Raw genomic sequence first — 13,397 nt, forward strand, 5'->3', positions numbered from 1 at the left:
TAATGGACAAATGGACAGGATAGATGGATGAATGGATGGGTGGACAGATGGATGGGTAGACGGACGGATGGATATGGGTCGTAAAATGAATAAAAGGATGGCAGACAGATGGCTGGATGATAGACAGATGAACAGATAGGAGGGTTGGATAATGGACAGCCAGATGAATAGATAGGATGGATGGATGGATGGATGGATGGATGGATGGATGGATGGATGGACAAACGAACGAACAGAAGAATGACGGATGGATGGTTGGATGATAGACATGGATAGGATGGGTGGATGGAAGTACAGCAGATGGACAGATGGTTGGATGGACAGGCAGGTGAGATGAACAGAAGGGTGATAGACGGATGGATGATGGACAGGTAGATGGATAGGATGGATGGATGGAAGAATGGCAGATGCATGGATGGTTGGATGATGGACAAACAGGATAGATGGATTAATGGATGAGCAGACGGATGGATGAATGAATGGTTGGATGCTGGACTGACAGACTGATAGAATGGATGGAGGGAAGGATAGATGACCTTGTGTAAATCCTTTTCCAATAATCCCCTATCACCACAAATCCCTGAAAGACTTCCTAACAGTCTTTTCGGCAACCCTCACAATGTTTCTGAGGCCAGGCCCTAGAAACCAGGGGTCCTCACCAGGGTGCCACTCCTAAGAGCCATATTGTGATGATCAAAGCAATGACAGTATGTATGTGAAAGAACTTTGTCTAAGTCCATAGTGACAAATATCATTGTTAGTCATGCATGGCAGCTGGGCTTGTCCAAGCTCGAGCTAGAGAGAGGTTTATCTCTAGTTGAGGAGGCAGTCCCTGGTACAAGGAAACATTCTGGAAATATCAAGGAAGGGGTAAATGCTGATATTAACCCCCTGAAAAATCACTCCTGTGCCCCCCAGTTTTGGGGTCCTCTGGCATCAAGTTGTTGCTCCCACCTAGTTACTGCCTTCCTGAATAATTGAGGCCTCCTGGCCAAATTTGGGTAGTTTCTAGGGAGCAGAGGCACCAAATTCAGGTGCCCCTAGAAGGCCCCCAAAACTTCTCTGTCAGAAACCACAGAATCTACTCACAAAATTTATGTGCAGCCTGCAAAAGGGGGAACACAAGCAAATGCAGACAAAGTTTCAAACTTTTTATTCAAAGCAGCTTCTCACAATGTATAAATACTGCATATTAGCACACATGAAAAATACAACTTCTAAGGCACCCAGAAATGTGTTCATACACGTTACAGGACCATTCACAAAGAGAGTGTACAATTTGCTCTAGACAGTCAGCATTTGATAAATCAGAAGATTATTATCCCTCACTACTGCACCCAGTCTCAGTAAATATTTACAACATGGTGAGAAGGGGTCAGCTGTACCTGCTTTATAATTCTATGAAGTACTCAGACTTACAAATATTCAGAACTAGTTAAAGACTCTCCCATGATAATCTGGCAAAATAAAACAAGTAGCCTAATTTTGCAAAGGTCTCGGTGGATTTTGGTGTATGCTACATCCATGATCAAATCCAAACACTCCTAGGGTGGGCTGGATAAGTTTTTGGTAGCCTGCTTCATTATCAGAAGTTTGGTAATAAGCCTTACCAATAGAATACCACTTCTTCAGCATCAATCATTTCTCAACTGGTCAATGGATCAATGATTTCATCACGAATGAGAATGGAGAGAGAACTGAAGACAATTCTTCTCACACCTAACAGGAATTAGAATGGGTCAATGAAGAACAAAAGGAGGCAGACATTTGGCAAGTGCAGGATCCTACTGTTCAGTATAGACATGTCTGAAAAATTCTTACCCTGGAGGTTCATATTCAGATGGAGGAGTCTACACTGGCCAGATAACCTGGAGGAATACCAGGCCTCCACTTTTATGCTATGGATACAGGCTTGGGACTACACAGCAGAAACACCAACCTGAGATAGTGAGCTTCAGTTAGAAACTCATCTTTCAGAGCCTTTTCAATATGACAACGAATACCTCTGTATGGCCAGCCAGGGGGAGCATGAGGTTGGTGGAAGTGAGCAGTTTCTCTGCACCATCAAGCATGCACATATCTGTCTAGATGTGCCCACAATCTATGAAACTCAGGCTTTGTTAGAATAATGGAATTCTTTGGTCCTCGGTTTTATGAAAGGCAATATTGTCACAATCCTGTTAACATCGACATTGGCAAATGACTTCAAGCTGGGACTAAGGGCACAGGGACAAATTAAATACTAGACGGGAAACTCTACACATTCCAAACTTCTAAGAGTCAGCTTCAAGAGCTCCAGCATCAGGCTAGATATAAGAGATCCAGATCAGGCTAGATGTTGGATCAATGAGATAAGGTTAAGCCATAAAAATGCCAGAGTTGAAGTTGAAAACTAGATATGGGTTTTTCTGACTGCCCCACACACTGCAAAAATTTAAAGCAAATCTCCATCTTAATGGCCGATAAGTTGACTTTATAAATATGTACCAGAGATGAACCAAATAACTTGATTTTAGCCATATGATAGCCCTGGATTACCTTAGTGCGGACAACCAAAAGGAATAATAATTTCTTTCTAAGTCCAAATTCTAGTTGGTTTTATTAAACCCCAAACATCGTGGATACACTGCCAAGGAGTTCCATGATTTATGCTCTAGGAAAACAGTCCTGGATAGACATATTCAGCTGATACGTTATGTTCTACATCTAGTTTGCCTTTGTCCTGCTAAACTCCAGTTTAGTATGGCTTGATACATATAGTTCATTGATAAGACACTGAGGACACATGGGAATGCTGATTGTGTAACTAAAATTGACTTCAGATTGTCTACACAGTAAGACTCATAGGTAAACAAACATCTCTCAAGCAGTGCTGAGCTTACCCAGAATGGACGTTTCCAAGTTATCTACAAGGAAATCTGGGGTCAACTGCCAGGGTCAGGAGCAGGAAATGCCATTTGTTCAGAACAAATGATGGACCAGCAGCCTTCCCTATGACTGTGTCTAAACCATGTTTACAGTATGAAGGTGACTCTGGAAAACCTGTCCTTGGTCCATTCTTATGGCCAAAGACAATCACCAACGTGTCTATCTGGTCCCTGCCGCCATCAACTCAATCAAACTCTTCAGATTAGCCATGAATGAACAGACTGTATTCAGTCCATCAGCACGGCTTACATTGCATGGAGGAAACAACCCGTATTACCCTTTTTAAATTTTTTTGCAACAAGCTTAAGGCTCTGTTCACAAACTCCATCAACTGCCACACAGTGAGAATTTATGGGGAGATCTTAAACTACTTATGTAGTTGCAAAGTTGAAAAATTTACTGATCCTAATGGTAAGGCTTATTCACAAATTCAATACATTTTGAAATTATACTTCAAACGCAATTACTTTGAAAAAAGATTAACCTGCTCTCCAATAATATAAGAGCATTATATTCTAATGAAAAAAATTGGCACCAAACCAGTATGCTATTTTTCAAAAGAACAAGTGATATTAATGAAAAATATTGCCTAAAACGCATATCCTAACTTATCACAGAAATATAAAAGTTTATATTTTGAAAATATATACTGTATTAAAGTCTGTAAGCATTTCAACCAAAATTTGCAGAAATAACTAAGCAACACTTATCTACAACAAAAATATACATGCAAGACAACCCCAAATGGTTTCCCTTAAATATCTACAAAGGCAAAGTGTAGATTTTTAAAGATTATACAAAACCATTTACAGAGAATAAAATAAAATACTTAAGAAATCTCATTTAGAGTCTTAAATACTGTGGATATTAGTGAGAGTGTCTAGACTAATATATACAACAGATCTAAGTATCTGAATACAGAAAAACAGAAGATAAGCAATTGTGCATTTTAAATATTCACTTAGGAAGATTTGAAGATGTTTATATTTGTTTCTCTCGGTTAAAAAATTTCCACAGAAACTAGATTGGAAAATTTCATGGATGTGACTAAATTCCAAATTAAAAAAAAAAAGTTTACAAAATTTTTAAAACCAACATTTAATGGGAAATGCAATTCAGCATTCAGTGAAGGCTATTTTTAAATGTGGATATTCAGAGATACAGTTGCATTGTTCAAAGTCTATTGTGATTATTATTTTTCCATCCTTATACTAAACTTCACATGGGAAAAACATTTTCATGCTTCAGAGAGAACATTTCCTAGTTTAATCTATACCAAACAAGAATGATAGTTTAAATCAATTCTCTACTACTTTCTCATAGCTATCCCCATGTCATTCTTAGTGATTTTGAAGGCTGTTACCCACAGACATTATTTCTATGCTGGAAGGGGCACGTAAGTACATCAGCATTAGGCTGTGTCTTCCAAATGGTGAGGAGGTCTGACCACCTTAACAAAAATTCTGCACAAAGTCCTCTCGGAATAGGGTTGTGAACTCAGATGGTCCCATAAGATGCTGAGAGTGAGCCATCATCGGGGTTAGGGCAGAGAGGGAAGGAGAGTTCCACTGTATGGCTAACAGGATGGGAGGGAGTGGATTGCCAGAAAGGTCCCTGACTAAAGAGGTGCCCTCAATTGCCCACCCACAGCTATTCTTCCAAACCCAAAGGTAACTGCAGGACAGGGCTGCCAAAACGAGCCACAATTCCTCAAAGACCTGCCCAGGCTCTTGGGATTGACTTATGGGGGAAGGTAGGGGAAAATGGTAGAGAGAGAGGAGAAAGGATCCCACACATAGAGAGGTGGCCCTGGGGTGGAAGATCAAAAATGAAAGTCTGAGCCCTATCTCCGGAAAGCTATTATGATAAACCCTGACACAACCAGAGGTCTCGTATTTTCCATCTCAGATCGATTTGCTCTAAGTTACCTGGAATTCACCCACACATTATCAAAACAACTACCCAGAAAGTGAAAAATTCAGTCCACCCTGCAGCAAACAGATTTCACCTGCTTTCACCCAACTGGTGGAACTGACTGCATGCAAACAACCAAAATACAGACTTTCACCACTCCCGTTACACCCAGGACCTGTGAATTAACAGCAAGAATTCCACCTTAGAAATGGTTTCACGTTCCTACCTTAATCATCAGAGATCCTTGAAATGTTTAGAAGTTTGGATTTGATAGTACATCCAAAGCTGAAGCATTTCTACTTCTTTCAAGCAGGGAACGAAGGTGGACTCCGATCTAAAAGAATTTCTAAACATCCCCTTTCTTGTCCAAGGAGAATCCTGACCCCACTTCGACAGATGCTAAATATAACCGTGCCCAATCAGAAGCTCAACAGAAAAGAAGGGGCTCTTTCTAATGAGAATTTAGCAGTAGTGAAGACACTGTCTGCCACAATATATAAGAACCAGGGTCATTTAAGGGTTTTGGAAAGTTCACATTTGCTTTCTCAAAGGAGGCGATAAGATCCAGGTACAGTTGTGACGACAGGCATTTGGACAAAAGTAGGTGTCTCCCTACGGTAACTCCCTGTAGGACAGGTCTACTGTCCTTACAGGATCCTACATGGACAAAGGGGAGGGTGTACAGGACTTCAATTCCATCCTCCTCTGGCTGAAGGAGAGGTTTCCCCTCCTTCCTGACCCTCATGAACTCTTAAAGAAGACAGGCTTTCCAGGGAGGGAACCAAGGTCATCAGAAGGACCAGTAGTCCAGATAAAACTTGAGGGTCACTGCTTAAAGGACCATGTCTCTAGATCTGGTCTAGACAATCAACCTGTTCTTTGAAACTCAAAGCTCAGGGCCACGAATACATTCCACCTGCCCTGCGCAGGGCACCTGATTGCCTGGAGAAGACAAAGGACCACACAGAGTTAGAGAACTGTCACCAGGACTCTCTTCTGAGCCTGCCTCACCTCCACCAGCTGTGCCCACCTCTTGCTGCCTTATTCCACTCTCTTCAAAGAAGGGCCAAGAAAGGCTGGTGCCCAACAGGAAAGGGGAAGAAGGGGAGGGCCAAGGGCCTTCAGGAACACTCAGGGGCTGTGATGGAAATGAAAAAAATCCCTCCATCCTGAGAATCTGAGAATCTAGCTTTCTCTGGGTGCTTGACCCATGGTTTAAACCTTAGAACACACCTCTTTCATTTGTCTGCTCTCAACTTGAGGTTTATACCTTTCTCCTCACCACTCAAAACCACAACCCCCAGTGCCTCCTTCTCTGTAGTTAATCCAGGGACTTGAGTCTCATGGTCTAACACAGCTGTTGGAGTCCCCTTGCAGCCCAGGGGGCACTGGGGCAAGGAGATCTCATCCCTAGTCATTGCTCCCTATGTGCATAAAAAAACTAGAAAAAAGATGGGTCATTTCAGCTTCTGGGGGGGGAAAAGATTCTGACCTCCAGACAGCTTAGCAGAGTGGGAACTCTTCCCCAACCCCCTGGAAGGCCAATACCAGAAATCACTGATCACATGGAAGCAAGAGACTGCAGAATCCAAGTTCAGTCATTTGCCCCAGAGAAAAAAGTCTTACTCTAGACAATATGCTATTCCCAGGTAGGGCCTATCCCCACCCCTGCCCAACATCACACAATTTGGGACTCGGTCTGTTTCAGGATCGTTCAGGCTGAGAGGGCCCTTTATCTCCTTAAAGACAGCACAGGGAAGAGAAAACTCTCCCAAGATGTCTTCTACGGACAAACCTAAGGAACTAGTATTCTATTATTACAGCTGAGAACCGTTTGACACAGAGGTGCAGCGCTATTCCTTTTGTCCAAAGAAATCCTTCTGTTTTGATCTCTCTAAACTTTACTTCTACATAGGTCATTGCTAGAATGCACCAAACGGCATGAACCTTGTGTGGGATTTGGTCCAGGGCAGTATGAAAATAGTATCTGTGTGAACAACAGACATCGCAATATATAAACAAAAATAAATAAATAAAATAAGTCCAAGGAAAGAAAAAACATTTCCCTAGTAGTTTGTGTTTGCAAAACTAGCTTTACATATAATACACATAAATTATCAGAATTTCCACTTACATTGTTTTAAAAATATATATTTAACAAAACATTTCTAAATGTACAATATCTGGGTGTGTAAATCACTCAATTGGGTTTTAAGACCAAGCCCGAATAGTCACACAGATTTGCATCGGAGAGGAGACTGAAGCCAGGTGTGCACAATCATTTTGCTCATTGGTCTGGAAATTCCCTAAGATTGATCGTCCTCTGACACCTGATCTAAATACAACTGGAGAGAGCCATGATGGCCAAGTCTCCAAGTCAGAGGCACTGTGTAGACACAGCCTGAGTCAGAAGAATGGGAAAGTGGTCTTCCCCTTCCTGGACCGTGATGGTGCATTTCAGCAAGTGGGGAAAGGACAGCGGCGCTTGGCGGAGCCCTGGGAAGATACAGCCCCGGAGAGCTCTCTGGCCAGGTAGGGCAGGGAGGAGGGGGAGGCCAAGTATGCTGCATTTTCCATCCATTACACAAAATCAAACCAATGAGGAGCAACCAAAGGACACGAGGAAATGGACACAACCCTAGGTATAAAGAGACACCTTGGCCGGGGCAGACACTGTGCTTTGGTTTCCAAAACACAGGGCAGAGCTAGAAGTTGGGGGCCCGTGAGCTGGGGCCCCTCAAACTTCATAAATTTTGTCCTGCAGGTAGCTGAAGAGGGAGTCCAGGCCTTTGGAGGAGCTCCAGAGCTGCTTGAGCATGAGGCATTCCTTCTCATTCACGTCTTCCAGCACCGATTTCAGGAAGCTCCGCACGAGGCATTTGGACTCCTCTAACACCTGGAGGGAAACAGACAGGCCTGATTAGCTGGACACCGGCGACTCTGCTCCAGAACTAGGTACCTGGCCCATGGGGCACTGGTCAACTTCCCATACTCACAGCCATAGAAGGCTGCCTCCTCCAGCCTGGGCCTTCCTAGTCCCATGTATCCAGCACGGTCATGAACGGATCCCATATGTGTCAAGGCATGGAGCCCTGAGGCCCTGGGATGGCTCAGCGGGGCCCATGTCACCCCAGATCACTAAAGGCTTCCCTGTTACCCAAGGGTGACACAAACACAGAGTCCTTTTCTATAGGTGTAATGAAGAAGTGTGGGAGACACTGCTACCGTGATTCATTTTCATGATCTGTTGGCAGTAACTCAAGGATCACTGAGAACACAGAGTGAGACGATGACATGAACAAATGGTTGTCACAGTATCCATACAACCCAACCCAAGAGCAATGCTCCATGTTCAGGCTACAATGTTAGTAATTATGGTAGTAACAAGCAATAACACTCAAAGCTATCACCTTCATAATAATTATAGTAAGGAGTAAAAATCATAGGAATGAATAACAATCATCACACCTATAGTAATAACTGTAGTAAGGAATAATAATAATCATGGTAATTATGGTTATAAAGGTAGTAGCTGCTGCCAACAGCTATGATAAATGATCATAAATGATCTATGATTATTCATTACTAAACTATTGCATATATACACATATTATGTATTATATACATTATACATACATGTAAGCACATGTATATATGTAAACACATATATAGGTATATGCACTATAATATATACATATTATATTATGTATATTATAATATATAATTATGTATATGTATTATATATTATATATAATATATATATATTCTGTATATATAACATTACTCCTACAGTGTTATTACTATGATTATTACTACCATGATGGTAGTAATCCATCATCATAGTAATGAGTAATAATCATAGCAATAAGTCACAGCAAAAAGCAATAATCATAGTAACAATAGTAATAATCATAGTAAGGAGTAATAATCATAGTAACAGTAGTAATAATCAGTAACGAGTACTAATCATAGTAACAGTCATAGTGAGCAATGAGCAATAATCATAGTAACAATAGTAACAATCATAGTAGTGAGTAAAAATCAGAGCAGTAATAGTAATACTAATCATTGCAATGAGTAATGATTGTAGTAACATTTGTAATAACTGTAATAATGCCACTATGATCACCATTAACAAACAGGATCTAAGAGAAGTACTTTTCCTGAATTCTTTCATTTACTTCTCATGATAACCCTGCAAGTAAGTAGTCTTTTGATCCCCATGTTACAGATGCAGAACCCAAAACTCCATGATGTAAAGTGGCCCAGGGTTGCCTGACTACTCAGGGGTGAAGGAGTAGGAAAACCAGGTCTGGCTGATTCCAGCAGCCACGCAGCTGCTGCCCTCTGGTAGAGGTACGGCCAGAAGTGAGGCCTTTGTGCACACTTTGCTGGCCTCCACCAGCCTCTCCTGAAATGCCTTCAAACAGCATGAAGCAAGATGGCAGCTCCCGAGCTCCAGCAGGCTGGAAGAGGCTGCAGTCTCACTCCCCTGCCTGGTCTGGAGGCTGAAGATGGTGGGATGAGCTGCTAGACCCAGCTGGCTCTTTCCCCGTGGAATGACCTCGAAGAGCACCATCTCCCGAGGCCATGGGCCTCACTCTGCTGGAGTAGTTCCTTTCTTGTGAAACACCCCTAGCACTCCTGAATTCACAGCTGTTGGCAGCAGAGACCTCCTTGCAGCATTCCTTGTTCTAAAAGCCTGCCCCCTCAGGTGTCCTTCAACAGTTGGATTCACCTGAGGGCCTCTTCCCTGCCACAGAACAGGTCAAACTCCTCCCTGCAGCTTCCAGGCCAGTCTCCCACCATCCTTTTCAGTCGCACGTTTCCTGGCATTCCCCTGCCACCCGACCGCACGCCGCTGCCTACACTCCCTGTGATTTCCTGTTTTGAGTGCCCTCACTCTCGCCGCTTCCTCTGCTTAGAATTTCTACCTGTCTCTCCATGAAGATGACCCCAGGGTGATCAACCACCCCTGTTTGTCCAGGACTAAGGAGCATATGGTTTGGCTGTGTCCCCACCCAAATCTCATCTTGAATTGTAGCTCCCATAATTCCCACATGTTGTAGGAGGGACCCGGTGGGAGATAATTGAATGATGGGGGTGGTTTCCCCCACACTGTTCTCCTGGTAGTGAATAAGTCTCAAGACAGCTGCTGATTTTATAAGGGGTTCCCCCTTTCGCTTGGCTGTCACTTCTGTCTTGTCTGCCGCCATGTAAGACGTGCCTTTGGCTTTCGCCATGATTGTGAGGCCTCCCTCAGCCACGTGGAACTGTGAGTCTATTAAACCTCCTTTTCTTTATAAATTACCCAGTCTCAGGTATGTCTTTATCAGCAGCGTGAGAACAATGGGGTTTCCTGGGATGCAGGATTTTCAGTCCTCAAACCAGGACAGTCCCAGACAAGATGGGGCAAACTGGTCACCCTAGTCATTAGTAAGATTAAAAGAGAATCCACGTGAAGAGAGTGAAGAGATCAGCAATGCCTGTGGCCCACGTGAGTGTTCACTAACAACGCGGAGACTGCCACCCCCCACCAACACCCTCACCCTGAGGGCACTATGTGTTCAGCCTGCAGGGGGCAGGGCTTAAACACAGTAGGTGCCAATAGACAGGGATGAGGCCCAGCAGGAGAAGCATGACAGCCGGGTGTGAACACAGGCAGAGGGAGACAAAGAAGGGAGGGGCAAGGGTCTGGCCCCAAAAATGCACCCAGCAGCTCCCCGTTTCTCAAGCACAGAGCAAGTCCTAGAGCCTCAATCTCCCAAAACGCCTCTCTCAGCTCCGGAACCGGCCCTGGGGCTGCAGGAGTGGCCTTGTCTCCACCTTCCCACAGGATATTCCCCTGCTGTGCTCTGAGTGACTGCGATCAGATAAAATCAACACTTAATTAAAAACCACTGCCTCTGCGGAGGTGTTATTTGTTTATGTATTTTTCAGTGCATCTTCAAACAGTGACATTTAAATGTGCCGAGCAGTCGGTGGAGAAAAGAAATGAAATAGAGGCACGGTGTGTACAGCTTTCTCTAGTCATCTCCGGACGGGTTCAATACTTTTTGTCCTTATTTGCCTTTGCTTCTCGTTTCTTTGAAAGCTATAGATGTTTTGTGCTTCTGCATGTGTTTAGGACTTTCTTTGAAAGCAGTGACGCTACCCTAGAGTATCCATTTCTCCTGTGAGGTTTCTCTGCCTGGAGATGATGGAGAATTTGTAATAATGCTGACTGTCTCCCTCTGATTGAAGCTGTCAATACTGAGAAGAAGCATTTGTTAAGTTGCAAAGGGTCTTTTGCTTATTCCCTGTGTGACCTCTGGCAAGTCAACGAAGCCCTCTGAGCCTTGCTGTCCTCATCTGTAAAATGGGTCTATCATAAGGACAAGCATGCAGGAGACGCAGGAACTCACCACGGCACTGCAGGATGCCATCTCCTTGACCCGCAGCATGACCTCCTGGCTGAACGTGGTGGGCCAGAAGACCTGCGACACCAGCCCCCTGCTGCAGGCCTCCTGGGCGGTGAGCTTCCGCCCACAGAACAGCATCTCATTGGCCTGAAAAAGCAAAAGCAGGCGAAGACTGAGGGCCTGGAGGTCCACCCATCTCCCTCAGCGGGTCCAGGGCTTGCCACCTGCAACCATCCCAGTTCTGGAAGGCATCTCACCTTCCAGATCCTTATCTTCTTTTGGGGTCAGATAAGCTTTGGGAATTGCATGGGAATGTTTGTGTCCACGAGCAGAAGGTTCACAGCTTTCATTAAATTCCCCAAAGGAGCTGTGTATTTACTGTGTCTCTGTATGCCCCATGCCCGTCCCCATTTCTGGCGGCACACACATGGGCATGGGTTGTGGGTTGGGTACATTTCAGAGCCGATGACCCAGCCGTGATGACGTCATTGGCACTGAAATGTACTCAGCTCACAACAGCCCAGGGATAAAGAGACGCTCCCTTCTAGATAATAAAGCTCAAGTAGGGTTTGCAGCTGCAGGTGTGGTGGAAGAGTCTTTCTTCCTCTCTGACTGCAGGCCAACATCAGTGAGCCCCAAGGACCATCCATGGCTGTGTCCCTGCCTGTGGACAGCTGGGGCCACAAGGAAAGGAGAAACAGGAGAAGAGAGTGAGAGAGAGAAAGATTAAGGGAAAGAGAGAGAGACCTGTTGTTACTTGAATTCCCAAGCCCTGTCTCCCCAAGGGAACTGCCACTTCCGGACTTTGCAGCTGGGAGAACCATTAAGCTCCTTTTTAAAAAATTGAACTGGTTAAAGCGCTTCCATCACTGGCCGCCAAAAAGGTCCTAAATAACACCACAATACCAAGGCAGAGATATGCATCTCTCCCAGCGGCTCAGGGCTGGGCAAGGGCACTGCCCAGTCATGAAGGGCAGAGAGCAACCTTCCCTGGGCTCTGGTGACCTGGGATATCTCCGTACCACACTCCCCACAGAATTTCCTTTTGCTTTGAAATTTGCAGCTGTCATACAAGGTCTGGGAGAAGTTACACAGATAAGGTCCCAGGCACAGACAGAGAACCTGATAGTAATAAGCTGCAACTTACAGACAGTGACTGATAATTAGGGCGTAATGGTCAAATCCATGTGATAGAGTCCGCACGGCCGGCAACGCCTTCCCCACCTGCTCTTCTCTCCCGCCTCTATGTGCTAGCTCCTCTTGGGCTGGTGTTAAAATGCCAGGCACTCTCAGGCCTCCAGAGCTAAGCGTAAGTTCCCCCACTTGGTTCTGGTTGTCACCGATGGTTCACGATGACCCAGAGGACAATCTTTCACGCCAGAGTAGAGGGCAATCTTTTATGTCGATAATAAGTCTTAGCATATGCTTGCTTGGTTCAAGATCTGAACACAAATGGAGGCCTTGATGCTTTCTGAAAAAACACCTCAGTCCAATGAACTCAGTAGAAGTTTGCAAATGGCCATATCTGCTCCCATGAACCTGGATTCAGATCCACCGGAAGCTACTCCCTGGCAGGTGCGAGGTACAAGGCAAGGCCTCCATTCATACGGAAAGGCTCCTGGCCACCCCTCAAACACCACACCCTGCAGTGCCCTCTCTGAAGAGAGAACTTAAGGGTGTCATCCACAAGCCTAAGGATTGAGAGAGAAAGGGGATTCTTGAGTGGAAGTAGGGTGTCCCTGGTGAAGACCCATAACATTTACAAACAATCCACTCTACAGCTAAGAAAACAAGAACATAAACAGTTTAGTTACTGATGCGTGACTCTGGGCAAGTCACAACGTCGCAAAGCCACAATCTTCTCTGCTGTCCAAGAGGCATCATGACAGCACCAAGCTCCCAGCGCAGAGGCAAGGTTAACTGAGAGGTGCTTAGAACAGGGCCTGCTATGTGCAGAAGGGGTAGCAGAAATGTGCTATTTTTGTTATGGTTGGTGATGTTGTTTTCAAAGTGGAACAAGGAGGAATATGAAGGAAGGAAAAGGGACACTGCTATCAGCCTCACTACTGTAACAAAAGCAGGACTTGAGAGATGAGAAGAATGAGCTTGCAGGCCCTCAGATGGAAACAACGGGGGATGGAACTGCAAAGGAAG

The 13,397-nt window shown here is 44.6% G+C and overlaps 1 protein-coding gene across 2 annotated transcripts in view; it reads right to left on the minus strand.

Annotated features, from left to right (window-relative positions):
- Nucleotides 1–1,130: 1,130 nt before the first annotated feature.
- Nucleotides 1,131–13,397, minus strand: part of CDYL2 (chromodomain Y like 2) — a 204,509-nt gene continuing 192,242 nt past the window's right edge. For both annotated transcript variants that reach the window (XM_045382564.2, XM_065537397.1), the window contains exons 6-7: nt 11,247–11,390; nt 1,131–7,738 (exon numbers count right to left, since the gene is read on the minus strand). In XM_045382564.2, coding sequence (XP_045238499.1) covers nt 7,580–7,738; nt 11,247–11,390 — 303 coding nt within the window. In that variant the 3' untranslated portion in view covers nt 1,131–7,579. The remainder of the gene's footprint in view (nt 7,739–11,246; nt 11,391–13,397) is intronic.

This window comes from Macaca fascicularis, chromosome 20 (genome assembly GCF_037993035.2).
Source record: "Macaca fascicularis isolate 582-1 chromosome 20, T2T-MFA8v1.1".
Taxonomy (NCBI): Eukaryota; Metazoa; Chordata; class Mammalia; order Primates; family Cercopithecidae; genus Macaca; species Macaca fascicularis.